The sequence below is a fragment of the Macaca fascicularis genome, chromosome 17 (assembly GCF_037993035.2).
Source record: "Macaca fascicularis isolate 582-1 chromosome 17, T2T-MFA8v1.1".
Classification (NCBI taxonomy): domain Eukaryota; kingdom Metazoa; phylum Chordata; class Mammalia; order Primates; family Cercopithecidae; genus Macaca; species Macaca fascicularis.
The window spans coordinates 39,494,461-39,516,052 of record NC_088391.1 but is presented as its reverse complement, the minus strand read 5'-3'; the positions used below and the strand labels follow the sequence as shown (position 1 = coordinate 39,516,052).

General features: G+C 35.0%; 1 protein-coding gene across 2 annotated transcripts in view; it reads left to right on the top strand.

Moving 5' to 3' along the window:
- Nucleotides 1-21,592, top strand: part of DIAPH3 (diaphanous related formin 3) — a 494,792-nt gene that overhangs the window by 65,828 nt on the left and 407,372 nt on the right. For both annotated transcript variants that reach the window (XM_065533305.1, XM_065533304.1), the window contains one exon: nt 4,370-4,474. In XM_065533305.1, coding sequence (XP_065389377.1) covers nt 4,370-4,474 — 105 coding nt within the window. The remainder of the gene's footprint in view (nt 1-4,369; nt 4,475-21,592) is intronic.

Sequence of the window (21,592 nt, the reverse complement as noted above, 5' to 3'; positions counted from 1 at the left end):
ATGACTTGCTCACTTCTCCCCCACTGACCTTTCCCAAGTCTAGTTTCTTAGTTAGCCTTGGGAGATGCTTAACCCTTCTGGAATTGCAACATAAAATATGGATATGCGTTTTTTAGGAAAAAAAACTCCCAATAAATTTTCTAAAGACTTTGTGACTCCCTGAAGTTAAGTGCCACTGCCTTGTGGAGTTTTCTTCTTTCAGCCTTGTTTTCCATAAATAGAAATTCAAAATATATTCTAAAAATACTGTACCCCTAATGCTTTCACTCATATTTTCTCTCTACTGCCCCCTTATTTCTTTTTCTCTCTCTCTCATTTTTCTTTTTTAAAGGGCAGAGCTTTTCTTACTCTTTCAAGTGCCATTTCCTCCTGGACATATGGAGAATGACCTGTTAGATGAAGTTACATGCCTAGTGGGTATCCCACAAAGGTTTAGGGTGTTATGTAATTGATTCCAAACTTTTTTTGTTTTGTAGTATTGTCTTAATCCATTTTTATGTTGCTATAAAGGAATACCTGAGACTAAGTAATTTAAAAAAGAGGTTTATTTGGCTCTCAATTCTGCAAGCTATACAAGAAACATGGGACCAGCATCTGCTTTTGGTGAGGGCCTTAGGGAGCTTCCACTCATGATGAAAGGCAAGAAGGAGCTGGTGTGTGCAGAGATCAGATGGTGCGAGAGGAGGCAAGAGAGAAGGTGGTGGGGAGGTTCCAAACTCTTATTAACAGCCTACTCTCATGAGAATTAATAGGGCAAGAACTCAATCGCCCCCACCCCAGGAAGGTCATTAATCTATGAATGAGGGAACTGCATCCATGACCCAGACACCGCCCACTAGGCCCTACCTCCAACACTGGGGATCAACTTTAAATATGAGATTTGCACGGGACATCATCCAAATTGGAGCAAGTATTATTTGTCTCCTTTTTGTTTTTTACACTACGACTGTCATCATACTTTTGTCAGGAAGGTGAGTGCCATATTTAGGCAAAAGAGGTGGGATAAACCATTGGAAGCAGCTGGGGGAACTTCGAGTTTCTCCCTTAATTCCAGATGTATCACTGTACTAGTCAGAGTTCTCCAGAGAAACAGAACCAATAGGATGTCTGCCTGTCTATGAGAGGGGATTTATTAGGAGGACCGGCTCACATGATTATAAAGGGCGAGAAGTCCTATAGTATGCTGTGTGCAAGCTGGAGAACCAGGAAAGTCAGCAGTGTGGCTCGGTTCAGGTTCCAAATTTTCAAAACCAGGGAAGTTGTTGGCATAACTCAGTTGGAGGCTGAGGAGGTGGCTTAAGGCCTGAGAACTCCAGGGAGAGTGCCACTGGTGGAAGTCCCGGGGCCCAAAGGTTGAAGAACCTGTAGTTCTGATGTCCAAGGGCAGAAGAAGTTTGTGCCATTTCCAGAAGAGAGAAGGAGACTTAGCCTTTCTTCTGCCTTTTTGTTCTATCCAAGCTTTCAGCTGATTAGATGGTGCCTGCCCACAATGAGGGCAGATCTTCCTTACTCAGTCCAGTGATTCAAGTGCCAATCTCTTCTGAAAGACATACCTAGAGATAATGCTTTACCAGCTATCTGGGTATACTTTAAGCCAGAAGACTAACCTAAAATTAACCATCACACCTAAAATTAACCAACCCCCAAAATTAACCATCACAACCACTTTTGTGTATGAACTGGTGTTATCATCAAGATGTGTTTCCAAAAAGAAAGCAGAGGCCTTTGTAAAAAATTCTTTCTACTACTCACCTTGAAGTTTTATTTCAGTTTCAGCCATAACTAAAGGACTTTCTGTTTTTTGGTATTCTGCATATATTAAATATTTTAATTTACTAAAGAGACTGGATAATGTTTGGCCATTAGCCTGAAAATAAAAATACAGTGAATAATTTAAAACAGAACTTCCCAGTGCTCTCAGGTTTCCCCACGTTTTCTAACAATTATCCCCTAACTATCTCATTACTTTCTTCCAGTGAAATTCTTTGTGGATAAATTAATTCATAAATTAAGAAAATCAATATGTCTTACTGTACTATATAATAAAAATATGTATTTCAATTTAAACAATTGGCCATGACTACTCAAGAAGGTATAGTAAATTCACACTCTTGAATCTCTGCTTCATACCTCTGTGAGTACAGCAGTGGCATTGTAGATTGGTAGATTGATATAGTTGTGCTGTTTTGGAGATTCAGATACCACAAACAGTATTTCCCTGGGACATCTACATTTCAGAGATGAAGCACAAGTATTGGTAAAGCTTAAAAAAAGCACAGTGTAACTATAATTTACAGAATAGTTTGATTCTTGGAAAATTCAGTAAAGTAAAACCATGCAATATAAAGTATTTAATACGTAATAATTTTACATTTTACATCTATTTCTGGAATAGGAGACTGGCAGAACGTGTTTTCTAGTCACAACACTGCTGATCAAAACAGAAACTGGTCCAGACAGACTAAAGTATAAAAAAAAAAAAAACAGCAAAAACTGGCAGATGGGGCAAAAGCAATCCCTAGCTGCCCTAATTACTCATTAGCATAAGACACTCCCACAAGCGTCATGACAATTTACAAATGCCATGGCAATGGCCCAGAAGTTACCACCCCTTTCCTAGAAAATTCTAAGTAATAATTTACATTGACCCACCCCCTAATCTGCATATAGCTAAGTGGGTTTAAGTGAGTATAATTACAGTTGCCAAGAGCCCATACATTGCTGACTCTGGGCACACTGCCTGTGAGTTAGCCCTGTTCCGCAAGGAGCAGCACCATTCGATAAAAGGTTGCTGTGTAACACCACCTTGCCTTTGAATTCTTTCTGTGATGAAGCCATGAGCCCCGCTGGGCTAAGCCCCAAATTTGGGGCTCACCTGTCCTGCAACAGTTCCATTGAATTAGGCTTAATTAAGGATGATTCTTTCTCTCTCTCTTTTTAAGGTATGTGAATCTCTCTGTGGGGCACAAGGTAGTTTTTACTGTACAGGTCAAACTGTGATGCTACCCCTGTAAATGCTGGTAGCATCACCTCAATTATTGTGACAACCAACATGCCTCAAGAAGTTTCCAAAATTTCCAAAATGCTTCCTGTGTCGTATTAAGGCCTACTGAGCCTTCCCTCACTAGCTTAGACAAGAAAAACGAAACAAAACAAACCTTTATTCACATAATTCGGTGTTTCTAACTAAAACAGCAAAAGTGACATTACTAACTACTACCTTTTATTGTAGTGTCAAATGGAACGGCTTCTAAGATCTTAAATATTTCTATCAAGGTAAAATGAAGAGAATTTTGACTTTTAAGTGCTTGAAGGGTTCGGTAGCCAAGAATTGAGTCAGCTAAAGGCATAAACTACAGTGTTTGATGGATGTAGCACTCTTATAAAATCTGTAAGAAATTTAATTTGCTAGGCTCCATAGGTGATCCAAAGTCCTGAATTTTATGATCCATTCTGAGTAGATATGAAGTTTATATACATTCAGATATTTTACATTGCACATCACAAATGACTCAGGGCTAAGTTCACGAGGACATTCATTTGAGCCGCCCTTCTCCTTTAGCCATTTCTGTCTTACCTCAGACGCCCTTTCCTTTGCCAGAACAGCCTCTTACTTCAGCAGCTTAATTAAGAGCAATTCATATATTTATGTGGATATATACCTGACTTGAATTTTTAGTTAAAATTAAGCTTGTAGCAAGATCTTGGTTACTTAAACCCTTATTTTGGTTGGTGCTGTTGAGAAATGTTCGATTTTAGGTGGTAGCTGTTTTTATAAGTACCACTTTTATGTAACTTAGAACATTCAATAAGTTAACTAGTTAACATTTTTGATAAGAGTAGGGAAAAGACAAAACTATAAAGTGCTTTGTCCTTTGCTGGAAACAGTACTGGATATTTGATATGTGCTTGCGGCTATCAGAATCTGAAACTTGGTTGGTTTATTTACTTTTTAATTTTTATGACTCACACGCAGCTCTTTCAAAGCAAGTGCAAGATAGCTTCAGGTGCAGCTGTTGTAAAAATACATAAATATATTGAAATTGTGAATCCTAATGACCTTATGAATGGCAGAAATCTGCAACTGTCTAATTATCTATAGTGATGTGAATGTAATTTTATTTGCCCGCTGTGAATTTTAAAAGTTCTTTTGGTAAGTATTTTACCTGTTAAAATGATCTAGAATACTTTTTTCTCTCCCTCTGCAGCTCTTTTTTCTCTCCTTCCTTCAGGCAGAACTACACGTAAATCATTCCAAAACAATTAATACTGCTTTAGTCACAAATTATTGATTTTTCCATTCGTAGTGCAGGTAGAATTGCTGCTCTACTTAGATTCCAAACTGAGGCATTTTAATTGTGTTTTCCAGGAAGATATGAATTTAAATGAAGATAAAAAGGCACCATTGCGGGAAAAGGACTTCAGTATCAAAAAAGAAATGGTGATGCAGTACATTAATACTGCTTCTAAGACAGTAAGTAAAACTGTCAAGTTGAAAAATACTGCTGAACATGTTTTCATATGGAAAACAACACATTTGTTTAATGAAGTGCTTAAGTTTGTGGGCAACTGTAATCAGAGGGCTTCTGAATGTATAATTAAGGGCACAAGTATTATACATTTGTTTAAATTAAAAATGTTTCTCATCTTATAACTTTTAAGCTGCTTGTGCTTTTTAGCTAGTTACATTGTTAAGAAACACTGTGGGGGGACTACTCTGTCACCTTTCCTTGTTAGTGAATTAATATAGTCATTTGATTTTTAATGTCACTTATAAATCAGAGTGATATTTGCATTATAGAAAAGTGAGACTGATTTTACTGTCTACATCAAGGTACATAATATTGGCTTAGAAGTGTATCTTAGTAATGTGAATCTCCCTATGAATAAAATTATCTTGTAACAAATTATAAATGTTGATATTAAAAGGAGCATTAGGCCTCTATGTGGCTGCCAATTTTCTAGAGACACATGAAATATGTGGGCGGAAGTAACGACTAAATGTCTAAGAAACCATGACTGGCACACAGAATCAATTGCATTTATTTCATGGGAAAACAAATGAGCTTGACTAGTCATATACAAATTGTGAATAAATGGATTGGATGAAAAATATAAAATGGAAGCCAATGAAGAAGCAATCAGTAGAAAGACAGTAGAAAATGATTTTGGCTCAATTTACAACAGAATTGGATTAGGAAAAAGTAGCTTAACACACTAGTTTTCCTTGTGTATTTTAACCTAAGTTCAGGTTACGAGAACATAAGTTATTTATACTTTAACTACATTTATCTGCTAGACCAGTGACTCTGAGGTATTTCTTTTGGAAGAAAGACACAAGTGATGTTTAATTTTTAAACATGTCTCATGTTTTGGCAACTTGCTCTTCAGGTATAGAAATCACGATGGGTACTGTGCTTTTTTTAGCTCTTTGTATAGATGGACTTTGTATCCCTGCTACTATGATACTGATACTAATTGCCTTTGTCCTTTAATGATACTTATATATCACAAATTGGTATTGGTCGGTTAAGAGTCAGAGCTCTGGTGTTTTGGATCTGCTTATGTATCTCTGCCTGACCTTGGAAATCTTATTTTACCTCTTTGATTCTCAATTTCCTTACCATAAAATGGGAATACCTACATAGTGGACTCATTATCAGAGTTAAATGGGCAGGCATGGTGGTTTGAGATGTCAAGGTGGAAGGCTAAGAGTTTGAAAGCAGCCTGGACAACATAGCAAAACTTTGTCTCGACCAGAAAAAGAAATTAGCTGGATGTGGTGATGAGATCCTGTAGTCCTGGCTACTTGGGAGACTGAGGTGGGAGGATTGCTTGAACCCAGGAGTTCAAGGCTGCAGTGAGCTTCGATCACATCACTGTACTCCAGCCTGGGTGACAGAATGAGACCCTGTCTCTGAAATAATAATAAAAACAAAATTAAATTGTTTATTCCATGATTAGAACACAACATATTTTATGACTAGTGACTGCCTTTTGTGGTAGCAGTGGTGGTGGTAGCAATCATTTGTTTTTCTTTGTAATTTTTTTATTGTTCTTGTTATCGTAATCATTATACCATAATTTAAAATATAGGGAAAAGTACATCAGTAAAAATACAGATTTACTATTTGTAAGTTTACATTTCTAAGGGTTTTTTTTTGTTGTTGTTTTTTAAGTGTCTATAAGGCCAGGTGTGGTGACTCATGCCTGTAATTCCAGCACCTTGGGAGGCGTAGGCAGGCAGATCACTTGAGCCCAGGAGTTTGAGACCAGCCTGGGCAACATAGTAAGGCCCTGTCTCAACAAAAGATACAAAAATTAGCTGGATGTGGTGTCTTGTGCCTGTAGTCCCAACTACTCAGGAAGCTGAGGTGGGAGGATTGCTTGAGCCCACAAGGCAGAGACCCGAGATAGCACCACTGCAGGTCAGGCAGCATTTTAGGCACTAGAGATGGTGCGTGAAGATAATCTATCACTGTGTCCTCTGGAGCAGCACTGGACGTACATAACAGAAACACATAAACATATATGTAATAGGAGGTGAAATGTGATATGGAAAAAAAAAACAGACGGGTGAGTGTAGATAGTGTTCATGTTTTGTGTAGTGTTCATGTCAGTGAAGACTACCCTGTTAAGGAATTGTAAATCTAACAAGTAGGAATTCATTTAATATAATTATAAGAGATATGACATCAGTTAGAACTGGTTTAGAAAACCTTGGCATGATAGTTCATATTAATTCTTGAATTTGAGATAATAAACATACTTTAAAGAAATAAACAGTTTTGAACGTTGTTATGTGGATCTATTTCAGTTTGCATTCACTGATTTTCAGCTTTAATCCTCTAATCATTTTGGACTAAGGTTGAAATTTGTTTACCAGAATTAGGTAATTACATTATCAGGATTGAAATAGATTAGTTATCTAAAGTGTGATTACAACATTGACTCATTTAATTAGTGTGTGGAGGATCATGGCTCTTCCTAGGAAGGTTCTGAATAATTTGGCAGATGGTTAACATTCTAGAAAGTTCAAGCTGACCAGTCATTTATTTTTGCTCTGGAAGTAGAAACACATTTTATTAACTCTAGGGTACTGACTTTGTCATGCCACTTTATTTACATTAATGACTGTTGAAAAAGTTATGCTGAAAAGAACAGAATCAAAGTTCTTAGATACATTGTTCTACAAAGGATATGAAAAGGATAGAGGATAAAAAAGACATACTTTTGTTATGGTTTTAGGCTTACAATTGCTTCAAGATTCTCTTTTTTGGGTAAGCATTAATATTATTTTTTGGAAATTAGTACTGATATCTAACAGTGTATATGGTTTGAAAATATTTAACCCTCAAAATATTAACCCTCAAAGTAGGCCTAACGTAGATAAGGTTGGTTTTTATAATTAAAAAAAAAATGCCACCAATCAAACTAGGTTATTTCTAAACCTTAGTAAGTTTGAATTTAGATGGCACAAGAATAAAACTGAATTTGTGCAGTTAGGAAGGATTATCACAATTTTATTAAGCAAGTGTTGTATTTAGAAGCAGAAAATATCAGATTTACATTTTTCTAACTTCTAGGTCATGGGAACGTGATCCAGGTTATTTTTTTACATACACTCTCGTGGGCAGTTCCACTTGGGGGTTTTTGAGAAAGGTTTCCCTCCCTCATGAAAGGATCTAGAGTTGGAGAGCCACTTTGTTCTGCCATTGGATGTGGTTGTGAGAGGTTGTACAGTGCTTGATGTCACGGAGCTGCTTCTCTGGCTTAATGAGTTCCTGCCCCTAGACTCTTCATTATGTGAAGTGATGCAAGTTCTCATGGAAGCTGCTCCGAGTTTTTTCTTTGCCACTGTTAAGAGTCCTGATATACCATCCACATGCATTTTTGCCTGTGCTGGATCTTTAATTCTAATTCATTCTGGAAATTACTATTTCCATTCAAAGGAGCATCCTTAAGACGCTCCCCTCACTCAGTGTGGACTCACTCATAGCATAGATGAGAGAGGTGCTACAAGGCACTGTGCCCATTCAATGGTAAATGACTCAACTCAGATGTTTAACAGCAAGTTTATTGGAGAAAATGTCTTTTAGGAAGAATTCAGACTTGACTTGTTTGATCATGTAACTGGAGGGTAAGACTGCGATGCAGTTAGTGGTAAAGACCTTGATAGCAGGATGCGATGTGAATAGGCCAAATGAAAGAGGATCCATAGTTTCCAATAAATGTAAGAACAAAAAATTCTGGACCAGAACAGAGAATGCTCTTGTAAACCACAACTGCCTGAGGATTTTCACTATTTTTTAAAATAGAAAAGAATTAGAAATTAATATACAAATCTATTATATACATATAGATGTATTTAATAGTAATGCTTAACCTTGAGTATAGTTCTCATTCTTTATTAGAGTTTGACTATTTTTAATCTTATCTTCCCTTAGAATGCTTAAAGTACTCCATCAGATACTGTTAAAAGATGATTTCTGTGGTTAAGCTTCTTATGTTCGAGTGCACAAACCAAGCATAGAAGATATATCCTAATAGAATTGCTGCCTTCACTTAGTTTTCTTTTTCCTCTTTTCTTTTTGGGATGGTGCATCATACCCTATGTCTGTGATAGAAGTGTTTATTAATGCTTATTTTCTTGTAGGTGCTTGAGTTATATTAAAGGTGAGCTGTTTCTGGATATATTATTTCTGGATAATGTGAGAAAAATCTCGTGATGGGGGTCATGGGAGACCATGGATTAATTTATATACAATTAAAGTATGTGTTAAAAAGGATTCTTATTGATCTAAATCCATTCTGAACAAGATTTATATATTTTTTTCTCTATCAATCACAAAGGGTTAGTAAAAATAAAATATATGGCTGGGCTTGGTGGCTTACGCCTGTAATCCCAGCACTTTGGGAGGCCAAGGCGGGTGGATAATTTGAGGTCAGGAGTTCCAGACCATCCTGGCAACATGGTGAAACCCCGTCTCTACTAAAAATACAAAAATTAGCTGGATGTGGTGGCACGCACCTGTAATCCCAGCTATTCAGGAGGCTGAGGCAGGAGAATCACTTGAACCCAGGAGGCGGAGGTTGTGGTGAGCCGAGATTGTGCCACTGCAGTACAGTCTGGGTGACAGAGTGAGACCCTGTCCCCCTCCTTGCCCCCCAAAAATAAATATAGATTATACCTTTCCTGTCTATTGAGAGGAAGGAGTCTTCTATTTGCTGTTCTACTTTTAGGTTTGTCAGGGTAATCTGCAGCAATATGAAACTAGGGAAGTCCTGAGAGGCCAAAACCTATATTCCAGACAAGTGAAAGCAGACCCTTGAAAGGAGGAGAAGATTCTTGAAGGAGGCAGAGACTCAGAGGGGCAGAGTAAGGATAGAGGGAAGGAGGCCAAGTTTGAGAGACAGATTAGAAAGGAGAACCAAAAAGATGTCTGGTCCTTTGTGGGGAGGCGGGGTTTCTGGGAGAGATTTGGAGAGATATTTAAAGAGATTTTGAGGGAAATTTTGGTTTATGTTATGTAGTGCAGTGTGTTTATTGTGTCTCCAAGAATACTTCAGTAGAGATGAACATTTGCTTATCAGTGCTTTGGGAGTTATCTTTTCCCCACAATTAATTTTCGTAGTTGAAGATGATTAAACTGTACAGACAGTTTAATTACCTACAGATTACAACTGGACTGCTACCTGTTAGCATATTGCACCGCCCCTGTCCCCCTGCCCCACTTTTTGGCTGTACCATTAGGTTTAGATAAATGCTTTAAACATTTCTCTTTGAACTTTGTACTTCTGCTTAAAAGCTCTTCTGAATGCACTAGCTTGGAATCAGAAGTTGTGATAGACTCCTCATCTCCCTTATCCACATATCATTGGCATCTGTATTACAGCTGCATTAACATGTCCAGTTTAGGTGAGTTGATATCTAAGGATAGCCCAATCTCACATTTCTAGGATTCTTAATCAGAACATACATTATTTTATATGTATGTTTTTGTTTTATCTTTTTTGATTTTTTTGGATCAAGAAGCAGAATTCTTCTTTTATAAATGCTCCTGAAAGTTTGCTAGCTCCTTCTTTTTCCCTGTCAAGCTGGTTTCCAAGTGAATGTAAGGGCTATTCTGAGGCATTTATTAGAAAAGTTTTGGATACAGTTTTAATTCTTTGAACGCTTCCTTAAGTATTATTGTAGTAGTTCTTCCTCAGACTTTTTAAACGTGAAAGTTAAATATCAAGTATTAATGATCATAACTTTATGAGGCATAAAGACCATAACAAAAGTTTTTTAAGCAACACAATGAAACAACTGAGTCTAAATTGAGTTCATAAGTGTAGAATTATAGTTTCTTGTGTGTGTATGTATATATTTGTGTGTATGGATATATGTATAATATAGTGTTTAAAAGCATTTTGAAAGGTCTTGTCATAGTACTGTTGTTCTAGCTCAATAGGCCATGATGTTCTCAAGGATGGAAGACCTTGTATTCTGCAATATTATTCTTCTAGGCGTATCTTGATCAGAAAAGAACTGTTTGAGAAAATATCAGTCATATATTTGGGTTTATGTGCACAGTCGACCCTCTGTATTCATGGGTTTTTCATCCATGAATTCAACTAACCACAGGTTGAAAATATTTGGAGAAACAATTGTGTCTACGCTGGACATGCACAGCTTTCTTTTATTGTTATTCCCTAAACAATATAATGACTATTTACATAGCATTTACTTTGTATTAGGTATCATAAGTCATCTAGAGATGATTTAAAATATATGGGAGGATGTGAATGTTATATGCAAATACTATACCATTTTATATCAGAGACTGGAGCATCTCTGGATTCTGGTGTCTGTGGGAGGTCCTGGAACCGATCTCCCATGGATACTGAGGGGTGACTGCATTTTCTCTAGGTGGAAAATCTGGAATTGATTTGTTACTTTTAGCATTGATTTGTTAATATTGTAATATTAGTAGGGCATTTTAATGCATTTCAGTGTCAGTTTTTCTTGCTTTCAGTTATAGTTTCCAATGTTAACTTTGTAAAACATTGTCAGGTACAAGTAAATTAAGTTCTTTTTATTTTCTCTCACTTTTTGGTTGTTGTTACTTAAAGGAGGCTTACATTTTAACCACTAGAAACTTAGAAGAACCAAAGTTGCACACATTCTTGTTAACATTAACGTGGGTTTTTTTTTTTTTTTTGCTTCTATTTCAGATTACGGATTTGATAAAAACACCCCGTAACACAAAAGCTTAGTAAAATGTTTGTGATTGACGTTAGATATATCTAATAAACACAATGCCCTTATGATGCTTTGCCTGCTTGTTTCCAGGTCTTACTTGCTGACTAGCAGAAAATTTCAGAGCCTCAGCACAATGAACTGATTTCTTGTTAAGACTATTTTCTAATAATCTAGCTGGCACTTTAGTTTTCATTTGTCCCTATATAGGATAGGTTTTATGTATGCACAGTTAAAATGATCTTCCAACAGCTAAAATTCATCCAGATTCCTTGTGAGTTGTTTCTGGGCAGCACCAGTGGTGTTTCATGTTCTCTAGTATTACTGCATTGTGTTTTTGTTTAGGTAGGAGATGATAATGAAGAAACGGATCATCTTTTCTTTTTTTATAGGAGTAAATTATATTGCTCACATTAGAATTGTATACTTTTGATCTTTAAAAAATCTTATGGGTAGTTAAGACAGCTTTTCTTTTATTATAGCATTTTTTTAAAAAGGTTTCATCAGATATAGAAAAACTGCTATTTACTAGTTGAATTTTATTAGATCCTGAGTTGATTAATGATGTTTATACCACTTGTTGGCATTAGAGGTCATCCAAGGTTGTTTTCATCTTGTCACTGAATTGTTTTCATCTTGTCACTGAGGTGTTTCTTGGCCTAAGACATTTTGCTGTGCTCGTACTTACTGTTTAGATTTTTATGAACATAATTAAACTTATGTCAAGTAGCCATGAATGTAGTGATAGCTCTGAAAGTGCCACAAGAGGCATGTGACATCCGTATATACAATTATAAAGAACCTTTTAAAACAAGGAACACTTCTAAAGGAAAAAGTGAAAATTTAAGAAAATAAATGCAATGTATGTGCAGGTGTCTTTCAGTGAGCAAAGGGGCTAAGTAATTGATAAAATGAGGAAAAAGTGTCCAGGAGTAATAGCTCTTGATCTTGATAGCCAGTAGAATCATCTGGGGGAACTTTAAGTATTTAAATGTCCAGGCCTTACCACTTACCACTTCCATAAAACAGTTCCTGTGGATGGGACCCAGGCATCAATATTGAGTAAAGCCCTCCTGGTGATTCTAGGGTACAGCCAAGAATGAGAACCACTGGGCTATAGAAGATGAGCCTTATCACCAGATGTCTCTTAGTATAACATTAATTTAACAAGAGATCAGGAATTGACAGAATTTAAAGGCTAAGCATGGACCATTTAACTATTAAAACTATTATCTAGTGACAGTGGCTTCAAGGATAGTTTGCCATATGCATAACATCAAAGCGAGTGTTCAAGTAGCATAAATACTGGTAGCTGCCAAGAAATTCTGTATGACATTTGGTTACTAGTAGAAATAATCAAAGGAGAAGGTTAACTATTGTAACAGAGAAGAACCTGCTTTATTTTGGAAAAAGATGCCCAATAGAACAGGTATCAGTAAGGAGAAGAGTATGCCTGGTTTTAAAGCTTCAGTGAACTTATTCACCTTCCTAGTTGGTGGCATTAAACTTAAACACCTAAGCTATTTTGTACTTAAGGGATATCCTTTGATTTCTTAGTTATTCCTAAAGGGCATAAATTCTATACATACTTTAAAAAATCCTTAATAGGCTAATCAATCACCTTGATGCCCAAAAGGCATTTGTTCCCAATTTAATGGTTTCCTGACTTGTTAGCATTTCCTCACCAGCTCAGTGTAGTGGTTTCCCCCACAACTCTCAAGACAATAAATATGGTTGGTATAGCCTCTTACTATCAATGTGATGCAAAAATTTTTCAAATGCTTTTATTACCAGAAGGCCTTCCAGAGTAGATTAAGTAAATTAAGGATCTGTCCTTAGGATTTGTTGAGGTGTGGAAACCAAATAGTCCAACAGTAAATTTAATCCTAGGTTTTTCCTTGTATATTACTGTTATGGTAGATTTTATTTTTGGATTTTTTTTTTTTTTTAATTTTCTTGGGAAACTGCTTTGTACTACTTTGGTGAGTTTAAAACCTTTTTCCTTCATTTTTGTTAAGGATGACTTTGTTATACTCTCTTATTTAGTAGATATATTTAGTAGTAGTTTTTAAAATTTTTTTATTTAGGTCTGGAAGATATCTTACACCATCTTTAAATTTTGCACATGAGGGAATGGTTCAAGGGAGTGTGTGACATTCCCACATTAATGCCATGGCTAGGACTAGAAACTAGGGTTTTTGACTTAAAAAAAAAAAACCCTTTGTCAAATAAAAATAGTTACAGAAAACATCAAAAAACAAATCTGTAGCTTAATGAATTATCATAAGGAGAACACCACACAGATAAGTAAATAGAATAGAACCTTGCCAGTCATCCTGCAAAGTACTCCATCTGCCCTTTCCCATGCTAAAACCTCTCTTCAGTTTTATGTATATTTTAGCCTAAAAGTAATCACCATCTTGACTTTTATGGGAATCACTTCCTTGAGTTTCTTTCTAGTTTTATCACTCAAAAGTGCATCCGCGGACTATAGTATATTCTCTCTTTCTCTCTCTCTGTCTCTCTCTATCTATCTATCTATCTATCTATCTATCTATCTATCTATCTATCACTCAAAAGTATATCATCAGACTATAGTTTATTCTTCCATCCATCTGTCCATCCATCCATCCATCCATCCATCCATCCATCCATCCATCGGGTCTTGCTCTGTCACCCAGGCTAGAGTACAGTAGTGATCATAGCTCACCGTAATACTGAATTATGTAGTGATCATAGTTCACCGTACATAGCTAGAGAACAGTAGTGATCATAGCTCACCGTAATACTGAACTCCTGGGCTCAAGTGATCCTCCCACCTCAGCCTTCCAGAGTGCTGGGATTATAGGCATGCACCACTGTGGCCTTTCTTTATTTAAAAAAATTTTTTGAGAGGGAGTCTCTGGGTCTATTCTGTCCAATCACTGTTGAAGCAAGTGATAGATTCATGGGGTCAACACATGTGCTACTGTTGCTTATATTTTAAAATTTGGAATATCTCTATGTCTTGTTTTATCTTCAGTTATTTTATCCAGGACATTCTGAATTTTGCTGATTTGTATGTTTGTGGTAAAGTGAACATCCTGTCCTCTGTATTTCCTGCACAGAGACAGCTAGATCTAGAGGCATGATCAGACTCAGGTTTCATCTCTTTAACAAGATCATAAGGAGTATTATATTCTTTCATTAATATCTAGTTTGCAATTAGAATTCTATAATTTCATTTTCATTTATTGGAATACTTTTACAAAGAGACATCTCTCAAATACTGTTTGGTTAGCCAGTGATATAGGAAATGTAGGATAAATGCTTTATTCTTTTCCTTTATTTGCCAGCTTTCAATATATTGATTTCATTCTCTATCATTCTCTGAAGATGATCAATCATTTTTAATATCATCAAAAATTTATGCATTACAATTATTTTTAGTGAAAATCAAATTGTCCCATCTTTGGCCATTGGAACTTGTCTAGTTGACTCCTAGTCATTTTGGTCTGATGATCAAGCTCCTCCTCTAGAATATTTATACTGCTAAACCTGGTATCAGTTGACTCTTTCCTTTAGTGTGGGGAACGATATTTCAAAGTTTACAAGCTGAGGGCCAAGGATACTTACTGTTCTTTTTGTTTAATTGCTGTTTTTAGTGGAGAGATAGAAGAATAAAAAGCATGTGTGGATGTGTATTTAAAAAGTTTTTATTTTGCATATGTTCTGTCTCCACCTGCTATTTTTGTCCTACTATGTCAACATTGACTAAGCATATAGCCATTACATTTCACACTCTTCCTTTTAGTCCTCATTTAGTTTTAACCTCATTTAGTAACTATATGTGAATGCTCACCACTGTCCTTACATTATTTCTGCAGACATTTTGTTTGTCTGAAGTTTGTTCTTTAGTAGATGCCTCTGAAGGACTCATGGAAACAGTATTTCCTGAGTTTTGCATGTTAGTAATAGTGTATGCCCTTTATTGTTTAGTCAGCTTTGTTGGATATAAAATCCTTGGCTCACATGTTTTTTTGCTTAGGATCTTGAATAATACTATTTTTTTTTCTAGCGTAAAGCTTAATGGCATTGTTTTCAAAAGGTCAGCTGATAACTAACTTTTAGTTATTGTCTTTCTTTCTTTGGAATATCTGACTTAGGATTATCAAGTACACAGTATGCTCTTTTATTGTGTTTTTCTTTTTTTCTTAAATTTCTTTTTCTTTCATTGATGTGTTCTAGTTTTTTGCTTTGGTTTTCTTTTTCATGGATTCTGTTATCTGTATGTTGGATTTTTGTCTATCTTTAATATGCCATCTTCTCTCAAATGGTTTTTATCTTATTCTTTATTTCTTTTTAAGTTTTAAAAATTTTATTTAATTCATGTCTGCATTCTCTTATGACATTATGTTTATTCTTGTGTTCCTTGTTAGTTTTTATTTCTGAAATAATTTTTTAATTTCTATTTTTTTCTTGAATTCCCTCACTGCATTTTTGAGTGTGGCTTAGTTACTTTAAATATTTTTTCATGTCTTATATGTTCTCTTAATGTCTGTTAGTTCACTTTGAAATTGTAAATTACAATTTGATTTATGGATTTGTCTTTGAGGTGTCTTTAATCTTTTACAGGAATTTTCTGCTCAATTTTGATTTCACTTTCAGCACTTTCTCTTCAGTGTAGGATCCTGTTCTGGAAGGAGCTGTGGCAACTCATGGGACATAGAGTCCTCCAGCCCCTTCAGATCTTTTCTGGGCCTCTTGTAGTCACCCACACTCCTTCTAGTTTCAGTTGCTGCTTTCAAATTGGCCTACTAAAATGTCCATTGGATATCTCTGGGCCATTTTGGAGTTACCTTGTTTTCATGTTCTTTAACTACTCTGTTGCCTCCCTTTGGTTCTTTCCATACGGATATTGCTACTGTGGGGATCTTGTGGGTGTTGGTGGTTTGTCTTCAACTTCCTTTAGTTTGAGGATTGTTGAGAAGGTATTTTGTCACTCAGTACTGTTGAGTATTTGATTTTGCTACTTAGTTATTTTGTCTTTTTTTGTGTGGGAGATCAGGGAGTTTTCAAAATTGTATTGCTGCTGCCGTCTGCCTAGATCCTCTAGTCTGATTTTGAATCTCATATTCTTTTCTTTATTCTATGCCAATTTATGTCTTTGGTTAAAAAACAATTCGGGGTTATTAGCACCCCCCTGCCCTAACTATTAGGGTAGAAAATGATGACATGTTTTCTATGTAACTTTTAGCTGTTAGCTCTTGGTTTTGCTGTTATTTCATCCATAAACTTTCATTAAATCTCTTAATGGTCCATGACCTACAAATAGTTTTAAGCTTAATTTCTACGCTATGCTTATGCAGTGTTATCATTTCCTTATGTAGTTTCAGTAAATTATGCAGGATGCATCCCTTTCTGAATCCCATTGATAGTTGGGAAATTCAGACTGCCCTTCAGTACTATACCCCACCCCTAGAAAAATAGGTCTCATCTGCTTGTATATATCTATAAATTAGTGAGTGTGTTAAATCTATCACAGCATGAAATCACTTCAAGCGCTGTGAAAGACTATCTTAAAGAATTTAAATTGATTGCAGATGTTAGTGCAATTAAGCAGGCCTGATGAGCTCAGAATCATGTTTCTCAGATTTGAATATGAAATCATTTAAAAAAATTATAGTGATGTACTCCATGTAAATGGAGTTCATAGGCATCTAAGAGTTTTTATCACCTTCTGTTTTAAAATGGCTGAGCAATGTGAAAAGTGATGCGTGACCCATTGTGCAGATACTTGTATTACTTTGGATAAATGTGTATTATTTGTCTTAAGTATATAGAGGTGACACTGAATGATTATTTCCTTTGTTAATTCATTTGTCTATTGATTAGTTTGTCTATCTTTCATGTCTATAATTCATTTAAAAATTATCCTATAGACAGAAAGTATAATGTTATTTTGTTGCATTTTTAAGACAAAAAATTGAGTATGATAAACAAGTCAAATGTGTTGGCTTAGATTACAATTTTACTCTTGAGTTCAGATCTCTTGACTAATTGAACTTTACCTACCTTAATTTCTTTTGCTTTATTTTAGCTGAAATGTGAAAGCTTTCTAGTTATTATTTTAAAATACAGCATACTGGGTTTCAAATTAGAAAGTGAATTCTGAAACCAAACTATAACAAGATTAAGTAGAGTGTACGGTATGTTCATTTTCAATTTATTTCAAATTGATCTGTGCACATTAAGTAATTAAACTCATCAATTTCTATAGCACATTGTAGAATGTTATGGACATTAGGGCTTTATTATATATACAGTAGTAAAATAAAGTAGAAGAATGGTGAATAATTGTATTTTGCTACTGTTTTTAAATACTAAGAAAATCACTGAAATATTGTTTGAAGGGTAATGACATTAATGATTTTTAAATAGGGACAAAGAATACAATATATTTTTTCTAGATGGTAAAAATTAAAGCTGTATTCTGTACTATTTTATAATAACTTATTTAGCTTTTAAGACTATACTTTGTTTCCTGGAGTTAAGAATCTAGCTTTGTTGCTTCTAACTTTGTGATTTCAGAAAATTCATTATTTTTCTTTAGGAGTCAGTTTACTAAATTACAAAATTTAGGGGTTTTTGTGTGGGAAAGTATGGAATAGGGGCTAGGTTTAAAGTCTTAACAGTTCAAGTCTTCTAATACAAGTTCAAGTAAAGTGTAAAATGAGCCTGAGTAAGTAAATGTTACGGTTGAAGCCTTCTTAAATCTGATTCATATCTGTAATGAAAAGTTGAAAAAAAAGTTAATAAAACTGGGTATAAGAAAAAATAACACATATAGTATTTTTCCCACACATGAAATATACAAGTATTGTATTCACAGCCAATCTTTAGGTACTGAGTCAAACCCTTTTCTTTGAGTAGGAATGGCTCTCACTTTGTTTTTTCCCACGTAAGACATGCCCATAAGACATCATCTGTGATCATTTTTGTGTATGTTTTGAGTAGACCAATAATTTATACTTGTAAAGCAATCTAAGTTTAGATTTATAGGAGATGTATATGGTTTTTACAATGTGATTTTTTTTGTTATCTTAAACCTATATGTAATTTTTAAGATAAATTTTTTTAAGAACTTACCCTAATCTTGTCTTTCTTAAGCCCTAGTAACACTCTTTCTTTTAATTCTCATATATGATTACATTAATGAACACAGAACAGTACATAAACAGGGGTACAAAAAGTCAACTCTTGGTATTCCCAGAATTCAATTTATGGAAGTAGATGTGTAGCCTTCAGTATGCTTTGAGCATCTATTACTTACTATGTTATAGAATAATGGAAAGCCTAATACTGAACATCTATCTCTGGAATCTTAAATAAATCATGCTTTATTTTTTCTGGTGAACTTTGTTTTCTACCCCTTCCCCAACGGAGTCATAGCAATATATTTTTCTATAACTTGTTTTATTTTTCCCCCAGTTAACTTTTCTACCCTTTTTTTCTGTCAGAAATGACCTACTGAATTCAAACTGACTCAAAAACAGAGCATATTGGCTCGTGCATCTGAGAAGCCTGGTATTGGCTTCCGGCAGGCGTAGATCTGGGTTCTCAAATGACCTAAGGATCGGTTCTTTCCGTATCTCTTAGCCCCACTTTTCTAATCTTGGCTTCATTCATGTAAGTTCTTTCTATATCTAGAAGGTTAGTAGAACCTCCCAGTTTAACACCTATATTTTAGGTCTATTAGTCTCCAAAAATTTTAGGTCACTGACCCCATTGATTTTTTAAAAGTTGATTGTACATTACTAAGCTAATATATATGTATTATGAACATGTCTATACCTCATATTTGTTATATTCATTTTATATGTAATATAGATTTTATTTCAAATATATGTGAATTGAAAATATAAATAAAACAATGTATTACTATTTCATTTGCAAACTTTGCCTCTTAAATCGGTTTGGTCTCGCTTTAATTTTTATCATATTTTAGGTATGTTAGATTCATGACATAATTCCTTTTATTAGTTTTCTTCTAAAAATTATTCCCTTTTCCACTCCTGAATTTTAACTTTAAAAGACCCATTCTATTCTATCCCGTATAACTGAACTTAACCATATTCACTCAGGGATGTTCTGGGATCATGTGCAAACATGCAGTAACCATTATACTTCTCCAAAGTTCATGCTGACCTCCACCTTGCCCACTTCAAGTCTTTTTTCGTTCTTGCCTTGCCTATACTAATTCTGCCCTTCTTATACTACAAACCAGCTCCTGTTCTCTTTAGCCACATTTAATTATTCAGTTTGAGTTTGCTGTTTGGACTTCAGCATTGCCACTCTTTTTGCCTATTGAGTTAGTAGTTGAGGGCACTGAGTGAGATGTAATACGCTTTGGTTCTGCCTTTTTGTGTTGCACTTGGAGGAAAAGACATGTACTGAAGTAATATGTCATTCAGGCAAAATAAATCCTTAAAAGAGTATTACTTTTGTGAATTCTTCATTATTCACTTTGATGGGGATCTTGGAGGCTCACAAACTTGACTGGTCAACATACAAAGACTCAGTTTGCATTTCATGAGCAGGCATACAATCTGTTTTAATGGAGACTGGTGTATAAAAATCCAAATGTCACTTTAGTAATTTACAATCAGAAATATTGTTCTTAAGACTCTTGTAGTCTCTTCTCTCCTTATAGGCTAGTCTACACAGGAAGCCAAATGATAGAGAGTTGCTTACTTGGTTTGTTGGATGACCCACTATGGAGATAATCGGGCATATATTTAGACTAAGATCCTGCCACTGTGCTTGCTCCCAGCATCATGTGCTTTCCTTTAATGTGATAAACTAGAAGCTCCACGAAGGCAGAGAAATCTAGCTGCAGCAAAAACTAGATAATTATGTTTATGTGTCTGAGCACTCCCTTTCCTGGGGAGTTGCAATGGTATTTTGCAGCACTTTAGGTCTCTGGTACCACGCAGACTGCCTCCTCCTGTAACACATGCTCACCTCTCTTAGAGTACTCTGAAATTGATAAAGTCATACTTTCTTATGGCAACTAAAATAAATTTATTTTATTTTGAGGTCACAAATTAATTTTATTTTGATATTGGTGCAACTGTGTGCGTGTGTGTGTAATCTCCTGGGTCATTTTACTGGGAGGCTCATTTTATCTCATATTTTGATTTTCCTTAATTTAATCTGAAGTTAATTATAATTTAAGATTTGGGAGTATCTTATAGTTGGCAAAATGTATCTCTCCTAAAGTATACTTCTTGTCTGGTTATGTTTTAGAGAAGAGTTAGATGAGAACTAGTGTTCTCATTTTATTTTTTCACTATTTAGATTTTATAGCTCATGATCTTTACACATTTCCCCCTGTCATTTTTGAGGATTTTTTTTTAGGACACAAAGGTTGTTTCAGTAATCAAAATAAAATGATTAGAAATTCTAAGATCAACTTGTTTAGTAATCAAGTAACATTCCAAGTATCATTCATTTATTCATATGCTCAAATTTAAAATTATTAAAATCAAAGATACAACTTAAAAGAATAGAGTATCTCTTAATGAAGCAGTCTTTAACTAGTGTGAAATAATTTGTTACTATTTTATTGCTTTGTTTTGTCTACTTATGTGAAAAAGGTGTATGATTTATATATACTTCTCACATTAACAGTGCTATAGAAGTAATGCTTTTCTTCTGATATATGATCAGAATTCAGATATCATTTTAATGCTCAATAAATAAGTAACAAGATAAATGAGTGAATAAAAGTCTTCAAATAATTACTTTTGTATAATGCTTATTTAAGATTAATAGCAAAATCCAAGTTAAGATTGTGACCAGTGGGTAATGTGCTGAGTAAAGGTATTTAAAATATAACAGTTTTAATAGTCTTTTTTCTTCTTTCAAAAGTGATTCATTGTTACAGAAAATTTAGAAAATATAAGACATTATGTGGAAAGAAATAAAAATCCTACCAAAGATGAGGCATTTTTATATAATATTAAGGTTGTTTTGATTTTTGAAAAGCCTATATAGGAATATTATAACAGTAAAACTAAGATTTCTATAACAGAAAAATTAAATATGACTTTTCCTGTTATGTCAGCGTTTTGACAAGCCCAGAGGCTGAGGCTATCAGGTGCTGAAACAACACAGCCATGAAAACAGACTGCGAAGCCTATTGTGCTACCATTAGCCTATCATCTACTTTGAAACTATACAAGATAAGGTTCACAGTAATTTAAGAAACGAAAGGTTGACAGAGGGGGTTTCTTTGGAGAGAGAGGTGTCAGAGTGCTGTGATATTATTTCTGACCCCTTGTGAGGGACTGGAGCCAAATGAGT